The following is an 18,246-nucleotide window of genomic DNA, read 5'->3' on the forward strand; positions in this document are numbered from 1 at the left end:
TGATGAGAGGAGGCCAAACACACAAAACTAGCTCCATCCCAAATTTCATATCAAAAACGCCTTCCATACTCCCAAATCAGGCTTTCACTGAACCATCAGAATAGTATCCTGCCTCCTTTGGGACTTACTCCTATTATCAGGAGGAGGAGCTCAAGAGGAGACAGGTTTAAGGCGTGGACCTGGTACGGCACGGTATGAGCTTCTTATAGGCTGCGGACCACTCCCTCGCCTCTTTAAACTTATCGACCACTTATCAACCACTGTGCCTCAGTTGCAGCTGGTCCTGATCCCCTGGGCACCGATGCCTGCCATGACTCTCCCTTGAGAAAAGGGCCAGGTGCGATCTGAGCTTTTTCATGGAAAAGCCCTCGCAATCTGCGCATTCTGCTCCCTCGAGAACAGAACGTGCATGATACTCTCCCAGACAAAAAACATAAATCTTGTATGTATCATCCAGTGTCAGGTAGCACGGACACGAGGGAACACACTTCCTAAAGTGCTTGTCAGAGGAAGAATCCATAGTGATAATCGCCTACACACACTTCAAACAAAGGGTCACTTGAAGACAAAAAAGCTGATGGCGTGTACTCCAGGTGCTCCTTTTGTACTCACGGTCACACTAGAGTGATGTCACAGGCTGTCGCAGGCCAGTGAGATTGTTGTGTTTTTACTCGTACTTCAGACATCATCATGCCAAGGTGTTCCCCAAAGTGTCTTCGGACGCAATGCAAGTTGTTTTGTGACTTTTTCATGCCACGTAAAATGTAAACATCAGAAGTTGTTATGGGAAACATGCTGAAAGTCGCTGAAGAAATCATGTTGTGTTGTTGCAAAGTGCCGGACGAGCAGAAAATTCATACCAGTCCAGCCCAGTGGATACACATTTCCCTGTTGTAAAAAAGACATCTGTATTGCAAACTTTTTTTTTTCCATTGCCATGGAAACCCATGCAGATATTCCAGAAAACAAAAGAGCGGCATAGACACACAAATTGGATCTGAACAGTTGCAATACATAGTGTGGACATCAATAATTTTAGATCAGATTCCAATCAGATACATAAATAATTGGATTTGGACTGACAGTGTGAATGTGTCTTGTCACACCCCTATTATATAATAAATGCCTGCAGAGGGCGCCAGTGCCCTGGTTATTGTTGTTGTTACACTTGTTACCTGGGTGAAACATAGCATACCAACATTTGGTCAGTCTAACGGTGGACATAAAAATCAGGAGACCTAACTTGATAAAGCAAATTAAGCTTCTCTTGGTCCGCTGACGGGGTCCCTCAGGGGTCAAATCCACAACTTCCACATGATGATAGATTGTGCCCCCAGCCTGTGATAGAAGGTCCTGATGGGATTCCTCCAAGGAGAGCCATCCAGGAGAGACAACAGTTCTGTGAACCATACTCGGGCCGGCCAGAATGGGGCTACTAACAGTAGACAAACCCTGTGCTGGCAAACTCTCTCTAGAACTCCCGGGAGTAGAGCAATTGGTGGAAATGCATACAGAAGTAGCCTCAGACACGTCTGTACCATGGCATCCAACCCCAGCAGAGCTAGATGTGTGAGAGAAAACAAGAACACACAATGTGTTGTCTCCTCAGAGTCCACTTCTGCCTGGCTGAACTTCTTCCAAATCAACTCCACCACTTTGGGGTGGAGTCTCCATTCCCTGAGCCTTGCGTTAAAAGGATGTCTGCTCCCTGATTCAGGTACCCAGGGATGTAAACTGCTCTCAAGGAGAGCAGCCTACCCTGAGCCCACAGGAGGATCTGGTGTGCCAGTCTGCAAAGAGAGCGTGACCACAGACCCCCCTGATGATATATGTATGAGACTACCAATGTGTTGTCTGAACAGACAAGAACATGATTGTCAGGGTTGGGCAAAGGGATGGGGTTGAGTGATGCAGAGAGCAATGGGCTTTTTATTATTAAAGAAATAAAAACAAACCAAAACTACCTCATAGGGGAAAACTCTGGATCCAAACACCAGCAGGGCAGAGCAGAACCAAATAGACAAGACAGTTTGACAAAGAGTGCTTACTGGAGACACAGAAGCTGACACTGTTGGTTCCGGGTATCCTTTATAGCTTCCACAGTATGCTGTCACACTTCACAGGATGACATGCAACAATGAGATTGGAGTGTTTTAACGTGCTTCAGATACAATTATGCTGGAGCGTTCCCATAGCATCAACATTCTGACGCTGCATGGAGTTCCCTCGAAAGAGAACCAGAAAAGTCTAATTTGTCAAGTCATTCTTACCAGGTTAACCAACTCATTGAAAAGTTGAATACTTAAGGAATTTTTTAATATATTCATATGGATTACTTTTGCTTTTGTGTGTTTTTAGAAGCTGGAAAGTTCCCATCCCCATTCATTGTAATTGCATGGAATAGAGAAACAAGTACAGGCTTCAGAATGACTCATTTTGTGTTCCACAGAAGAAAGTAAATCAAACCGGTTTGGAACAACATGATGGTAAGTAAACACATTTTGGGTGAACCTTTTTTTTTTAACATAAACCAGGGATCGTCACAATAAACTTACTTACATAATCTAGTTTACGTAAATGTATTTTAGCATTACTTGTTAATGATTCAAAGATAAAATGCTGTTGTGTAGCCTAATGATTTTTTGTTTGTTTGTTTGTTTGTTTGTTTTTAAGAAAGAAAGGCTTCAAAAGCCTTTACATTTGATTGAAACAATGTTTATTACATTTGGATGTAATGATCTAAAGGTTTTTTTCTTCAGACCTTACCTGCTGACATTATAAACCACATATCCACATCACAGAACATTGCAGTTTATAGGACATGATGATTGATGATCTGGATTTTGTGAAAATAAGCAGTAGCCCCTCACTGCAGAACACATGAGATCCAGTCTAGGTTAAGGTATATAAAGTGTGAGGAGTTGGATCTAGATTCCAGGGGGTGGAGATGGGTAGATTTAGATCCAGGGGCAGAGATGGGTAGGTTTAGGGATATGTAAAGTGGGAGGAGTTGGATCTGGATCCAACCTCGCCCCCTGGATATTGTGTTCTGCAGTGAGGACCATCTCAAAGAAGTTGCAAGTTGCAGTAGATCATTCTGCCACAAGGGGGCACTATAAATGTATCTTTTTTTTCTTTTTTTTTTACAATTAGTATATGTCTTTCACCATGGGTCAAATACATTTATCTCTCCAGCCCAGTGGTTAACATTACCCAGGTTCATTAATAGACTTACAGATGCTGTGGAAGGAGAGTGTCTATTCCCCCCTTCTGGACTTCCTTTCACCCAATGGTTGATCAGGTTTGCTACTCCGACTTTCACAATGTCTGTATCCTAAAAAAAAAAAAAAAAAATTTTGGCTATTAACCAAATATTGGGTGTCAGATTCTGGCCAACTGATAGTGTGTGCTTGAATGTGAAAGTGTAAAGAACAGATGTTGTTCCACACTACATGACCTACATCTCACGCTGCTGCAACACCACCATACTTGCATGAACTCCTCCATACTTGCACAATCTGATAATAATAATAGAAGTGCCCTGACATCACTGTTTTTCCTCATAATGTTTAAAAGATGTGACATGAAATAGCTGATTTCTTATTAGTTTGTCTTTTTCTTAAATGTTTCCTTCACAAAGACCTATACTCCCATGCATGTTTGAAATATAGCATAAGAGTTGTTGGAACAATTTTATGATTTTATCGTTCTTGTATCTTGAAATCTTCCCTTTCATTTTACTATAAGAATGCCAAGATACTGTATTCAGAATGTCTCATTTTTTCAAACTACATGAAGGTAAGTGAAGTTTTTCTTTTTTTCTTTTTTTTTTTTTTTTTTTTGTTTTGGTATATTTATGTGTGTGTGTGTGTGTGTGTGTGTGTGTGTGAGAGAGAGAGAGAGAGAGAGAGAGAGAGAGAGAGAGAGAGAGAAAGAGAGTCAATAAATGATCTTCTGATTTCTGACCTTTGAGGGTGTTCCTTTTAGGCTGGTTGGACTCCAGGCCTCTCCTGCTTCAAACAGATTTTTTTTGGAGGCCACTGGAGCAGAGACACATGGAATGTCCACAACTGCTGGCTTAGTCATCTTTGCTTCTTTAGAGGAGATCTGAAACACATTAGGACTCAGTAAGTCAGAGTGATAAATTGTTACTGAGGAAATATTGCAAATGTAACAATAGACTGTCTCAGGAGGCAGAGATCCTATTTAATCACAAATATAAATCATCAAATGCATTTATATGCTGCCAGAGACAGGCCTGATAGCTCTAAATAATGTTTTGACTAACTGACTGTTCTTAAACCAGGCATTAGATACTAAAATAAGAAGTTACTGTGCACACTTTGACTAGAATCTAATATACCACTACATGAAAGCATAACATATAGTAAGATGAGACTGTAAACTGAACCTCGATTGCTTGTGTGTATTGTTCCAGTTTGTCATCAATCTTGGGTAGGAGTACGGGTCTCTGGGACTTCTTGAAACTGTTACTGTTTTCAAAACAAAAAATTCTTGATTGGTGCATATGAACCAGTGTTGTTATTGTTAACTAGAATATTAAAAACATAATTTAATTGAAATAAAATACATACATATTAGATTTCTTTTTTTTAAAACGTACGAATTAAGTGAAAATGAGAAATGTTGCCTTGGCAACTAACTGAAATAAAAATACATTTAAGTTAAAGTAATAAAATGAACACTGAAATAAAATTAAATGAAAATTATATAGAAATATTTAAAAAATAATAAGAATTACAAATGCACATTACAAACTTAAACTAAAATTATATATTATAATATATATATATATATATATATATATATATATATATATATATATATATATATATATATATATATATATAATTCAAAATATTTATAAAAACTATAACAGTATATAAATAACACTGAAATGCAGGCAAAAAAATGCATAAAACATATTCAATCTTATATAATGTGTATAAATCTACTATATATTGTAAATATAATACATTTAAAAGCTACTAAATTGCAACAAAAAAAGGTGTAACTTTTTTATTATTATTATTATTTACATAGTGTCCTGAACTTTTTTGTGTATATGGTCATAAGTCTTATTTCAATCCATCACAGTATCTTACTAGATATCAGGAAAAGCATACAGTATACTCCACATCTGGTTAAAGTTAGCCGACCCATAAATCATTGCTGACAAGGCGTTTGGACAAACAAAGTATTATAGTGACCTATGCCACCTATGTCAATATTTACTTTTAGACAACAGTCATTTTGATGACATACTTGTAAGTTTTTGTCAAGAATCTGCCATTTATAGCAAAGTCACTGAGGCTAAGAATGTCAATTATTGTACATGGACCAAATGCTTTTTTGCTGTGTCTTATTATGATTTTATGTTGATGAATAAACTCACCTCTTCTTTAAAGATCGATTCAATGATTCTGTTCTCTCTGTGATCTGGAAGTGAAAAAGTTTGATATTAAAAAAGTTGCAAGCAGAGTTGCAAGAAAAAAAGTCTAACAGCAGTGATTGAGCAACAAAAAAAAATTGTCATTGTCAAATTGTCAAAAATCTGTTGTCTTCCCTTTTGCTAAATAGATAAGAAAACTTCAGCACCCATAATGCACTGGGCATGTTACTGTTCAAGGCCACTCCCACCAGTCTGTTCCTATTGGATACACTTACCAGAGTCAAATACCACCTTGCTTTAAGTAATATAAGGTAATATAATAAGAAATACGTCTTTGCAAACATTTAGTCATAATGGTGTCGACTTGTATTGTTCCAGGCTGCAAGAATTAATAGAATCACAAATATGAATATAATACCACAAAGGAAAATCTGAAAAATGTCCATGTCTGTTGTTAACATATGAAACTGGATGACCACGAACACCGTTTTAGGCCAAATAGAGGGGAAAAACTAAAAAGAAACGCCATCGCATCCATAGAGTTCCAGTTTTACCATAATGCTGTTTAAAGAGTAGACAGAGTACGATAAAATTTTCAGAGATAAACCAATAAATGTTCTGTTAATTATGGAAGCTTGTTTCCACCATGGAATAAAAAAGATATATATATATATATATATATATAATTGCGACATTTTATTTGCGACTTTTTTCTCTAAGTTTACATCTAATTCTGACTTTTTTTCTCATTATAACACGCATTTGCAAGTGTATATCACGCAATTCTGAGAATAAAATATCAGAAATGCGAGATGTAAACTCGCAGTTGCGAGAAAAAAAGTCAGAATTGTGAAATAATAAAGTTGCAATTACCTGTTTTATTCAGTGGCGGAAACAAGCTTCCATAGTTAATAACCCTCTGTCAATCTGACTGTCCATGGGTGAGGATGCAAAAATGTGAAAGTGTAATCTGTAGTTTTCACAAAAGCCCTGGAGCTGTCAAAAGATTCCAGGTAACACAAAGAAACATTATTCATTTACATATACTACCATTGTAACATTACAAAGCGAGTTGGAAATCAGCGAAGTAAGGATTTAAATTTAGGTCTGCTCATTACAATATATGGCTTCAGAACACAGTAGAAAAATAAACCACTTTTATGATATTTTTTTATACACTTTTTGGGTGGTTTTTGTCATTTTTGTAGCAGATGGTCACTATTTTGCTTCAAGGATAAAAGAAAGTCATTCAGGTGTGCATGAACGAAAAACTTGTGAGGTCAAAATGTCATTTTGATACATTTATTGGCTGTGGTAGAATGAAGAACGAGGCCAAATTATTGAGTGCCGGTGTAAACATGAATTCCTTTGAGGATTGTAATAATGTTTCGTTCCAGTCTTTCTCACTTTCTCAAACTAACAGTGTACATGTTAATAGGCTTCTGGTTCAAGCCCACAAAAGGATCCCTTGTGTTGCTGTGGAGCCTGCTGGCTTTTTAACCTCTGCTCACTAAGAATGTACTTTCAACTGTCAATCACTACTTTTTCTTCTGTAAATCTAGGGTCCCCAAAACACAGACTACAAAATAGATATATCATTTATTTTAGATAGCCTCACCTCTAAATAGCACATAATACAAAACAGACAATCTCTTCCTGAATAATTTTGGGATTTGACTTAGTGTGTAAGTGAAGACCCAACAACATACTTTATGACAAATTCTATGAGAAATTGTTCAGCCTGATGCCTTTACATACCAGTCAAAAATTTGGAATAGTTGAGATTTTTTTTTTTTTAATGCTTTTGAAAAAGTTTGGAATAATTGAGATTGTTTAATGCTTTTGAAAGAAGTCTTTTATGTTATCCAAGGCTTTATTTATTTGATAAAAAAATACAGTAAAAATATTGTGAAATAGAATTACAATTGAAAATAACTGTTTTCTATTTGAATAAATGTATTTGTGTGATCAAAGCTGAATTTTAAGCATCATTACTCCAGTCTTCAGTGTCACATTTTCCATCAGAAATCATTCTAATATGATGATTTGGTGCAATACTTTGACTGGTATTGTACATGGTTAATGCAAGACATAGTGTTTTCCTAGCATATTTTGGTGTTAAGCCATTAATATTTATCACAGTTGATTTAACATCTTGGGTAGATAGAATACTATACCACAGCAATGTATAAACAAACAAGTAATGGACAAAATAACAAACACCTACCTTATACTGCAAACCCGATTCCAAAAAAGTTGCAATGATGTGGAAGTTTCAAATTTCAATATTTTATTCAGAATACAACATAGATGACATATCAAATGTTTAAACTGAGAAGATGTATCATTTTAAGGGAAAAATAAGTTGATTTTAAATTTCATGGCATCAACACATCTCAAAAAAGTTGGGACAAGGCCATGTTTACCACTGTGTGGCATCCCCTCTTCTTTTTATAACAGTCTGTAAACGTCTGGGGACTGAGGAGACAAGTTGCTCAAGTTTAGGAATAGGAATCCCATTCTTGTCTAATACAGGCTTCTAGTTGCTCAACTGTCTTAGGTCTTCTTTGTAGCATCTTCCTCTTTATGATGCGCCAAATGTTTTCTATGGGTGAAAGATCTGGACTGCAGTACCCGGATCCTTCTTCTACACAGCCATGATGTTGTAATTGATGCAGTATGTGGTCTGGCACTGTCATGTTGGAAAATGCAAGACGACATATGCATGGGAGCATATGTTGTTCTAGGATATACCTTTCAGCATTGATGGTGCCTTTCCAGATGTGTAAACTGCCCATGCACTCATGCAAACCCAATACCATCAGAGATGCAGGCTTCTGAACTGAGCGCTGATAACAACTTGGGTTGTCCTTGTCCTCTTTAGTCCGGATGACATGGTGTCCCAGTTTTCCAAAAAGAACTTCAAATTTTGATTCGTCTGACCACAGAACAGTTTTCCACTTTGCCATGGTCCATTTTAAATGAGGCCCAGAGAAAACGCCTGCGCTTCTGGATCTGGAAGTATTCCTGAGCCCATGTTGTGATTTCCATTACAGTAGAATTCCTGTATGTGATGCAGTGCCATCTAAGGGCCCGAAGATCACGGGCATCCAGTATGGTTTTCCGGCCTTGACCCTTATGCACAGAGATTGTTCCAGATTCTCTGAATCTTTGGATGATATTTGGATGATAACTTCAAACTCTTTACAATTTTTCTCTGAGAAACTCCTTTCTGATATTGCTCCTTTCTTGATATTTTCCACAGCATTGGGGGAATTGCTGATCCTCTGCCCATCTTTACTTCTGAGAGACACTGCCACTCTGATAGGCTCTTTTTATACCCAATCATGTTGCCAGTTAACCTAATAAGTTGCAAATTGGTCCTCCAGCTGTTCCTTATATGTTCATTTAACTTTTCTGGCCTCTTATTGCTACCTGTCCCAACTTTTTTGGAATGTGTAGCTCTCATGAAATCCAAAATGAGCCAATATTTGGCTCATTGGCAATATTTGGAAATGACATTTCAAAATGTCTCACTTTCAACATTTGATATGTTATCTATATTCTATTGTGAATAAAATATTAAGTAAATAAAATAATAAGTGAGATTTGTGAGATTTGTAAATTATTGCATTCCTTTTTTATTCACAATTTGTACAGTGTCCCAACTTTTTTGGAATCGGGTTTGTAGTACAATAAATCTAATAGCTGGTACTAGGCTTTATTTTATTATTATTATTATTTTATTTTATTATTTTTTTTATTTTATTTTTTGCAGTGTTTGGAATGCAGTAATACACTCTTGAACTTCTGAGAGATATTGCACAATTTATTAAGAAATGCCTTCTGTTGTTTGTGAGATTAGTATGTGTAATCTGCTTTGTCCTCAAGAACTTCCCATAAAGGTTTAAGATGTTCAGATATGGTCACTCAGATAAGGCCAATTCACACCGCACTGACAGACGGCAACAGACATTTCATCAGGTTTTGTCGGATCATATTACCCCCGTTGGCATCTTTGGGAGCTTGTTTTTGACGATTGAAGATGATTTGGCCTGAAGAATTTAAGATCTTGCAATGTAGGAAGCTGACTCGTAAGGCTATATTACTTGTTTTCCATTGCTCAGGGGTCCAGTTTTTGTGCTCCTCACACTATGTTCTGCATCTTTGCAGGCTGACCTTGGATACCAGTGGATAAAAGGCAGCCTAGCTATAAATTCCAGCTGTTCTAGGCTCATGACCTACAGTTTGTGTTTAGACTGAGCCACTAAGGGTTTGAGAAATCTTACTCTATTTATGTTGGTAAGATTTGACTAGAGACCAATACCCCTTAGACATTAAAGAGTCTGCAGAACTCTTGCCTGCGCAACCTCACCACCATAATGCTGGGTAGTTGCCAGGGCATTGCTATGCGGTTGTTAAGATGTTGGTTTCTTGGTGGTTGCCCATGCCACAAGTCTCTGTGATAGTCTGGTCTCTAGTTAGGACTAGGAGTTTGATTGATGTGTAAGCATCACTGGTTATGACATCTACCATTATGTTGTTTCCATTTAAGTCCAACTTCTGGATGCTGTTTTTAGAAAATCTAAGACAGTTCAATAATGACTTTGTCAATGCAAATGCTCAATCACCACAAAATGCAATGTAGAATTTATTCTGGAGCCTTTGAACTTGTGTTTTTCCATTCATTCATCAAATTCAACTCATCGGTTGTGTCCGAACTGATAAAATCACTCAAATAAGTGGTGAAACATCTTCAAACATCTGTCTCATGTCAGAAGCGTCTGGGTCCAAAGTTGTCCTGACACACCAAACCGATGCACGACACCAGACGGCCAAGTAACGTCGAATCAGCCGAAAAAAAAGCCAACGAGGACCAACTTCAGCCGGCGATGCGTAACTGAAAAAACTTTGTCGACCGACCGTTGGCTTGGTGTGTTCCAGGCTTATAACATATTTCCTTTACTTGTCATTGCCATTTTACTATGAAGAAAATGAGAATATGGATGCGCATGAATTAATAAATATCTATGTAACAAGGTTAGTAGATATGGGAAGAAGGAGGCGGGAACCGGCGAACATTCAACAAAACTTTAATATAAAATAAACAAACAAAACGAAAGTAATGCCGGCAGACCCTCGCGGACGTCTGCCGGCCACACAAACATAACAAAACATAAAATAAAGTCCAGGCCTGGCCCTCTCTCGTCCTCCACGGTAGTCGCTCCTCCTTTTATGCTCCCGGAGCTCCTCCGTGAGGGACTGGTCGGTGCGCCTCCCAGGTGAAGCTCATTAACACTCGCGCCGTTCCCTCACGGCTCTCGCCCGCCCTGGTCGCCACAATCTATTTGCTCTAAATTTGGCTTTCGTTAGGGCAGTATACCTCTAATATCACAACCTTATGTACACTTTAAAGCATTCTCTGTGACGGCCGAGAAACTGTCGTGAAATGTGCTGATGGTGCAATATGACTGTGTTTATTGTCCTATTTGCCAAGTTCAAGGGTCCATAAAAAGGCTGATACAGTAAAAAATGCTCAATTTGGCTTTCATTAGGGCAGTGCGTCATATTTCAAGGTCTTATGTCCACTTTAACAGATTTAACTCTGTGGGCTCAGTGTAAATTGTCATATGCCAAGTTTAATGGTTCATGAAAAAACATTGGTATAGTAAAAAATGATAAAAATTTGGATTTGGATAAAAATTATTGGAACAGGAAAATGTACTAAAATATCATATTTCACAAGATCAAGATTTAATGCATACTTACAGGTGGCAGAGAAATGCTTATTTTCTTCATTCAATTCTAACAGTACTTATTGCAAGCAGAGCCAGAGATATAAAGGACTTTAGATATAAAGGGAGGCTCATGCTTTCAAAACAATGACAAACAAATAAGTAGCTGGATTCATCCTTGTGTTAGACAAACTGCTCTAACAAAACCCAATGCACAAAGCTGTATTGCACAATCAACCTATTTCATGCGCAGTTTTCATGGCCACCACAGAGGATGCGTTAAAGTGGAAATGAAGCTGTGACATTAGAATTATACTGGACCCTTGAACTTGGCTTTATGGACAACTGAACTTGGCAAATAGGACAACGCACAGCCGTATTGCGCCATCAGCCCATTTCACGGCGTGGTATCTCGGCCAAGATGTGTTAAAGCGGACATAAGGCTGTGATATTAGAGATAGCTTATACTGCCCTAACTATTAATTCATGTGCATCCATACTCTCGTTTTCTTCAAAGTAAAAGGGCGCACAATGGAAATAGGTTATAAACCAGAAATTGTAATGCGTGAGCACGCAAAAAAATTCCTGTTCACACATGAACAGTTTCTTACGCACAAGAAACTTTTCACGTGTGCACACAATAGTTTCTTGTGAGTGCAAGATAATTTACTCTTGATCACTTGAAAGTCTGATATAAGGTCCCTTTTGGGGCTCCGTAGTTTCCAAAGGTGGTTTTCGTAGCGACGCAATAGAAGAACCATTTTGGGTTCCCCAAAGATCCTTTCAGATATAGTTCTTAAAGGGATAGTTCACCCAAAAATGAAAATGTGATGTTTATCTGCTTACCCCCAGCGCATCCAAGATGTAGGTGACTTTTTTTTCTTCAGTAGAACACAAACTGCCATCTGTCAGTCAAATAATAGGGGTGAATGGGAACTTCTACAAAAAGAGTAAATAAAACTTGCTTAGACAAATCCAAATTAAACCCTGCGGCTCGTGACGACAGATTGATGTCCTAAGACACAAAACGATCGGTTTGTGCGAGAAACCGAACAGTATTTATATAATTTTTTACCTCTAATACACCACTATGTCCAACTGTGTTCAGCATTCGCTTAGTGAGGTCTGATCGCGCTCTGACAGCGGAAGTGATGTCTAGCACTCATTGAAGTATATGCGCGAGACATCACTGTCGTTGTCAGAGCGCGATCAGACCTCACCAAGCAAATGCTGAATGCAGTTGGACATAGTGGTGTATTAGAGGTAAAAAATGATATAAAAACTGTTTGGTTTCTCGCACAAACCGATCATTTTGTGTCTTAGGACATCAATCTGTCGTCACGAGCCGCAGGGTTTAATTTGGATTTGTCTAAGAAAGTTTTATTTACTCTTATAGTAGAAGTTCCCATTCACTCCTAATATTTGACTGACAGACGGCAGCAGTTGCAGTTAAAAAACATAATTTGTGTTTGACTGAAGAAACAAAGTCACCTACATCTTGGATGCGCTGGGGGTAAGCAGATAAACATCACATTTTCATTTTTGGTGAACTATCCCTTTAAAAGAACCATTTTTTCATAGTGTGAAGAATCCTGAAGAATCATTTTCTGCTATAAAGGAACTTTTGTGCAATGGAAATGTTCCATGGATGTTAAAGGTTCTTCATATAACCATAGATGATAATAAGTAACTGTTATATTTAAAAGTGGACCATGGAATTACCATTTTCTTTTACCATATACACTACAATGCATATAAACAAATATGGTTCTCATTCACTACCATGGTATATGGCTTAAGTTCCATAGCATTACCATCTGACACCATCACTATACCATGGTACAACTATATTTTTTGCAAGGAAAGGTTAAGAATGTTTATGGAAACATGTAGAGTTACCTTGAAAGTTGGACTGATGGGGTTTAGAGGGTTAAATGGTTCATCACCATCTGTGGAAGTGATGTTGATATTCTTCATTCTCTTCTCTGCTGCTTCCACCCTCCTCTTCTCAATGTCCTCCTTCATCTGTCTCTTGTCCTCCTGTAAGTATTGATACTAAATGAAATTAAACCTTTAAATATTGTTCTACAACTGGAAGAAGTTTAACATTCCCACAACCAAAACATACTATTTGAAAAACTGTTACATAAAAACATACATTTCATTAGCTGGGCTAGTATTTGTGTTTTTAAATCAGCTCAGCCACCTGTTTTTTGGCTAGTTTCTGCTGTTCCTCTTCCTCTCTCCTCCGCTCCTCATCTTCACGAGCTTTGCGGCGTTCCTCTCTCTTCTTTTTCAGTTCCTCTAGCTCCAGCTCAGCCTCGGCCTGACGCTGCCGTAGGTGCTCCATTTCCTGGCTCTCCTTTTCCTGTTGGCTACGTCTAATCTTCTCAAGCTTCAGCTCTGTCTCCAGACCAGCATGCATGTCTTTCTTACTTTCAAAGGCCTGATCTACAACTGCAGTCCTGCTGGACAAGAGTGAAGAACCGAAAAAAGGGGTTAGTCTCAAGATGGCATATTTTTTATTTCTGTGAATCAATCAGTACTTACTTTTGGACAGGCAGACATTCTGATCATCCAGTCACACATTTCATCCATTTTTTTTTTTTTTTTGTGTGTTTATTTGCAGAGATTATTACATTTACACACAGTCTATTATGAATATATCTTAGATAACCTTAAACAGCACATAAATATTGAACAAACTGTGGTTGGTCACTTTACGTGTCAGTCGGACTGTCTCTTTCTCTCGAAGTGGATAGTTCTTGTCCAAAATAAGGAGTTGAATGGGCCAGACCTTACGGTGTTAGTTAAAGGTCTGGGTATACAAGAGTATATATTAACCAACTCCCTTAACAGCCTTTTTAGAAACTTCCTGGCAAGAATTTTTGGCAGCTACAATATTAGGTCATGTCTATAACACATATGACATAAGCCTCTAAATTTAACACAACCAGATTCTACATTTATTTTCCCCCTAAAGTCAACTTGTAATGTTAGTCAAAGTGTTCTTTTTTTTTTTTTTTAACATTTAATATTTATCAAATACAGTCACTATTTATAAAAAAAAAACTATAAATAACCCCTTTAATCAAAAACATTTATTTAGTCAATACATAATTTTCCTTCTCTTTGTCTCTCACAGTTAAAACAGGCTGTATTTTTAAAATAAAGACTTTTTTTTTGTTTTTTTTGTTTTGCTTTCTCAATAGTGTAATGCAATATACACAATACTGTTTAGATGTTTGCGGTCAGTAATATTTTTTTTTTATGAAATTCAGCAAGGACATTAATCAAAAGAAAATAAAGTAAGATTTCTTTTGAAGATTTCTATTTAAAATAAATAGAACTTTCTGTTGATAAAATAATCCTGAATAAAATGTATCACAATTTACATGTAGGACATAGCATAAGCTATTGAAATGCAAGAGTTTTACACTTTCTTCGTAAGTTGACGGAAGCTAGATATTTTACTTCATAATTTGTTAAATATGGATATCTTTCTTACAATAACCCATCGCTTCGCTTCAGAAGGCCTTTATTAACCCCCGGAGCCATGTGGAGTACACGTCTATGATAGATGGATGTGTTTGGAGGCACTTTCTTCAGCTTCATACTCGTGATCCTTCTTCACTGCCATTATAAAGCTTGGATGCATCAGGATATTTATTAATATATCTCAGATTGCGTTCATCAGAAAGAAGAAAGTCATATACACCTGATGGCTTGAGGGTGAGTAAAGCTTGAAAGTGAACTAATCCTTAAAAAATTACTGTATCATTGTAATGAGAATACAGCAACACAGTGATAAATGATAATAGGAATTCCAAAAAAAAAGCGTGTTTATTTGTTATAAAATTAATGTCACAATGGGAAAATAGTAATAGTTCTAAACCAGGCTTAATTCTTTTGATTTTGGGTGATATGAGACCTAATGTAGCCTACGTTCACGGCATGTTACGATATTGTGTTCACATCTTTGTAGAACTCGTAATTACAAATTGTAAACTTGGAATTTTGTGAACACGCCAACTTGTACCACATGATCCCGGTACCACCTGACCGCTGCAGATTCATATTGCCGTTAATAGTATTGTCATAGAAACACATACTTCTGAGTGCGAGGATGTGAACAGCCGGGTTGGCAATTATGGTAAGTACGACATGACGTGAAAGCAGCATTATTTTCATAAGATTTACCCAAAAAGCTACGGATAAAAAGCATGTAGAATCAAGATACCTAGGTGATCTTTTGGTTTTGACAAGATGTGATGTCATTTCCTCTGAAGCTGTCTCTCCATTGCCATTAGGAATTTTGTCTTGCTGTAGGAAGACTTTAGATGTGTATGACACCTTCATCTCCTTCCTCTCCTCTTTTATCTGTGAGTGATGGTTATGATTTAGACATTGTAACATACATGGTAAGATGTACTAATATTGCAACAATTCTCCTGGCACCTTGTTCTCCATTGGTGGTTTTATTTCCTGTTGTTTTTTGCTGTCTCTTGTGTCATCTTGCCATTCCTCTGGTCTTTGACTGCTCACCCTTTCACTGATCTCCATTAGTCTCTCTGGTCTTTTCTCCCCTTCCTCCCGGTCCTGAATTTGCTGAGACTGTATGGAGGTGGTGAAGCTGGTTTTCTCTCTTTGTCTAGATCTTGCATTCACATTTTTCTCCACCTCCTGCGACTCTTCTCCACTGCCGTTCTCTTCCATTCTGAGTCGTGTTCTCCGTTCCAGTTTCTGGGACCAATCGCTGAAACCTTCATCCTCATCCATAGCAATAGGACTGCTGGGTTTAAGTTCACTTTCGTAGCTGAAAAAACAACAACAACACACTTATTAATATAAAATATTCTTTGATGAAGATGAAAAACATGTGAAATGAGCTGTGGTGCTCATGTGGGAAATGAAGGTTTGAGTCTAAAAAAATTTGTATTTATTTTTATTACATGTACATTGGCTGGTAAAGCCTGAAAAGCTTTTTTTAAACACTATTTGTGAGTGAAATGACTTGCCTAAAGCCAGGGGCGCACTTAACAACTAGCTGAAACATTCGAAGACTGAACTTATCTGTAGTTCCATTTGTGCAAAAAAAAAAAAAAACAAACTGGAAAAACATGCAGGATATTAAACGTGTTTTGAAAAATCTTTGTGAGGACTAGCAATTACTGTTTCTTAAATTGTAAGACTAGAATCTTTAGACACAGCGCACTGCACGATTTTAAACACTGACTTAACGCAACTAGCTCTGACTCAGCACATTTGGGCATGATCAGTCACAAGTATCAAATTACATTCATGATCGGCCTTACAGCCGTTAAATGTGTTCCCGACCTTAAAGGGACTTTGGTGTCGCACAGAGAGTTCTGAGAATATCAATTTACTTTTTAAAGTTTGAAATAACTTTGAAAAGTTTGAAGATTTTACACAAACATATCAATAATATGTTCTTGCACAATGCTAATATGTTTAACATGATTTTGCACATTGCAAATATGTTACTAGCATGAATTAGCACATTGCTGACATGTTTTAGCATGTTGCTGTCATGTTTCCCCCGTGTCTTTGTTCAAGAACTCTCATTTTGATATTCTTTTGTATTGTATTGCCTGTGTTTAGTTCCTGTTTCCTTGGTTGCCATAGTTATTCATTGTTTCATTGATTAGTGTTAGACACCTGTTACCCATCATCCTGTGGATTTATGCCCTCGGTTATCTTCTGTTCTTTGTCTTGTGTTGAAGTTTCGTACTGGATTTTCTCATCATTCCTAGTGTTTATTAAATGTTTTCATCGTTCTTCTATGACACATCACATCTAGCCAGCACGTGACAGTTGCTAGCATGGATTTAGCACATTGCTAGCATGTTTCTAGCATGATTTAGCACATTGCTAGCTTGTTTCTAGCATGATTTAGCACATTGCTAGCATGTTTCTAGCATGATTTAGCACATTGCTAGCTTGTTTCTAGCATGATTTAGCACATTGCTAGCATGTTTCTAGCATGATTTAGCACATTGCTAGCATGTTTCTAGCATGATTTAGCACATTGCTAGCATGTTACCATTTACAGTCTTTTGCCATTAAAATTACAATCATTTTTACATTAAAGGGTTAGTTCACCCAAAAATGAAAATAATGTCATTAATTACTCACCCTCATGCCATTCTACACCCGTAAGACCTTTGTTCATCTTCAGAACACAAATTAAGATATTTTTGTTGAAATCCGATGGCTCAGTGAGGTCTGCATAGACAGCAATGACGTTTCCTCTCTCAAGATCCATAAAGGTTCTAAAAACATATTTAAATCAGTTCATGTGAGTACAGTGGTTTAATATTAATATTGTAAAACCGACGAGAAATAGGCCATCGCTATATTAGTCGCTTTTTTTTTTTTTGGAGCACCAAAAGTATTCTCGTCGCTTTATAATATTAATATTGAGCCACTGTACTCACATGAACTGATTTAAATATGTTTTTAGTACCTTTATGGATCTTGAGAGAGGAAATGTCATTGCTGGCTATGCAGGCCTCGCTGAGCCATCGGATTTCAACTAAAATATCTTCATTTGTGTTCCGAAGATGAACAAAGGTCTTATGGGTGTAGAACGGCATGAGGGTGAGTAAATAATGATATTGTGTAAATATGATATTATTTTCATTTTTGAGTGAACTAACTATTTAATATATATATATATATATATATATATATATATATATATATATATTAGTCAAACCAAAATTAATTCAGACACCTTGAACATTTAATTCATTATTACAGTTTATTCACTATAGTTTAATAAAAATGGTAATAAAATATGACAAGATCTCAGAGTTAAACTGTGTCAGAAAAAAATAATCTTAATTGTGTCAGATAACACTTAAGCAAAACATGTTCAGGTCAAATTGTCTGAATAATTTTTGGTTCCAAATTTTAATCAGTTTTACTGGTAGTCCACTGTATGAAGAATTTTTGGGTATAATATTTCACAGTTTACTTTATTTTGCTATCCACACTTACATAAATTAACAGCTATAGTGTTCTGCACCCACTAGTAAAAATATATCAAAAATGTCTGAATAATTTTTTGTTTGA

The 18,246-nt window shown here is 37.0% G+C and overlaps 1 protein-coding gene across 3 annotated transcripts in view; it reads right to left on the bottom strand.

Annotated features, from left to right (window-relative positions):
- Positions 1–18,246, bottom strand: part of lsp1a (lymphocyte specific protein 1 a) — a 47,221-nt gene that overhangs the window by 8,707 nt on the left and 20,268 nt on the right. For 2 of the 3 annotated variants that reach the window (XM_067380262.1, XM_067380260.1), the window contains exons 3-10: positions 15,607–15,964; positions 15,389–15,528; positions 13,355–13,616; positions 13,048–13,188; positions 5,417–5,460; positions 4,412–4,493; positions 3,967–4,107; positions 3,236–3,334 (exon numbers count right to left, since the gene is read on the bottom strand). In XM_067380262.1, coding sequence (XP_067236363.1) covers positions 3,236–3,334; positions 3,967–4,107; positions 4,412–4,493; positions 5,417–5,460; positions 13,048–13,188; positions 13,355–13,616; positions 15,389–15,528; positions 15,607–15,964 — 1,267 coding nt within the window. The remainder of the gene's footprint in view (positions 1–3,235; positions 3,335–3,966; positions 4,108–4,411; positions 4,494–5,416; positions 5,461–13,047; positions 13,189–13,354; positions 13,617–15,388; positions 15,529–15,606; positions 15,965–18,246) is intronic. The other variant, XM_067380261.1, reaches the window with a different exon arrangement.

This window comes from Chanodichthys erythropterus, chromosome 24 (genome assembly GCF_024489055.1).
Source record: "Chanodichthys erythropterus isolate Z2021 chromosome 24, ASM2448905v1, whole genome shotgun sequence".
NCBI classification, from domain to species: Eukaryota; Metazoa; Chordata; class Actinopteri; order Cypriniformes; family Xenocyprididae; genus Chanodichthys; species Chanodichthys erythropterus.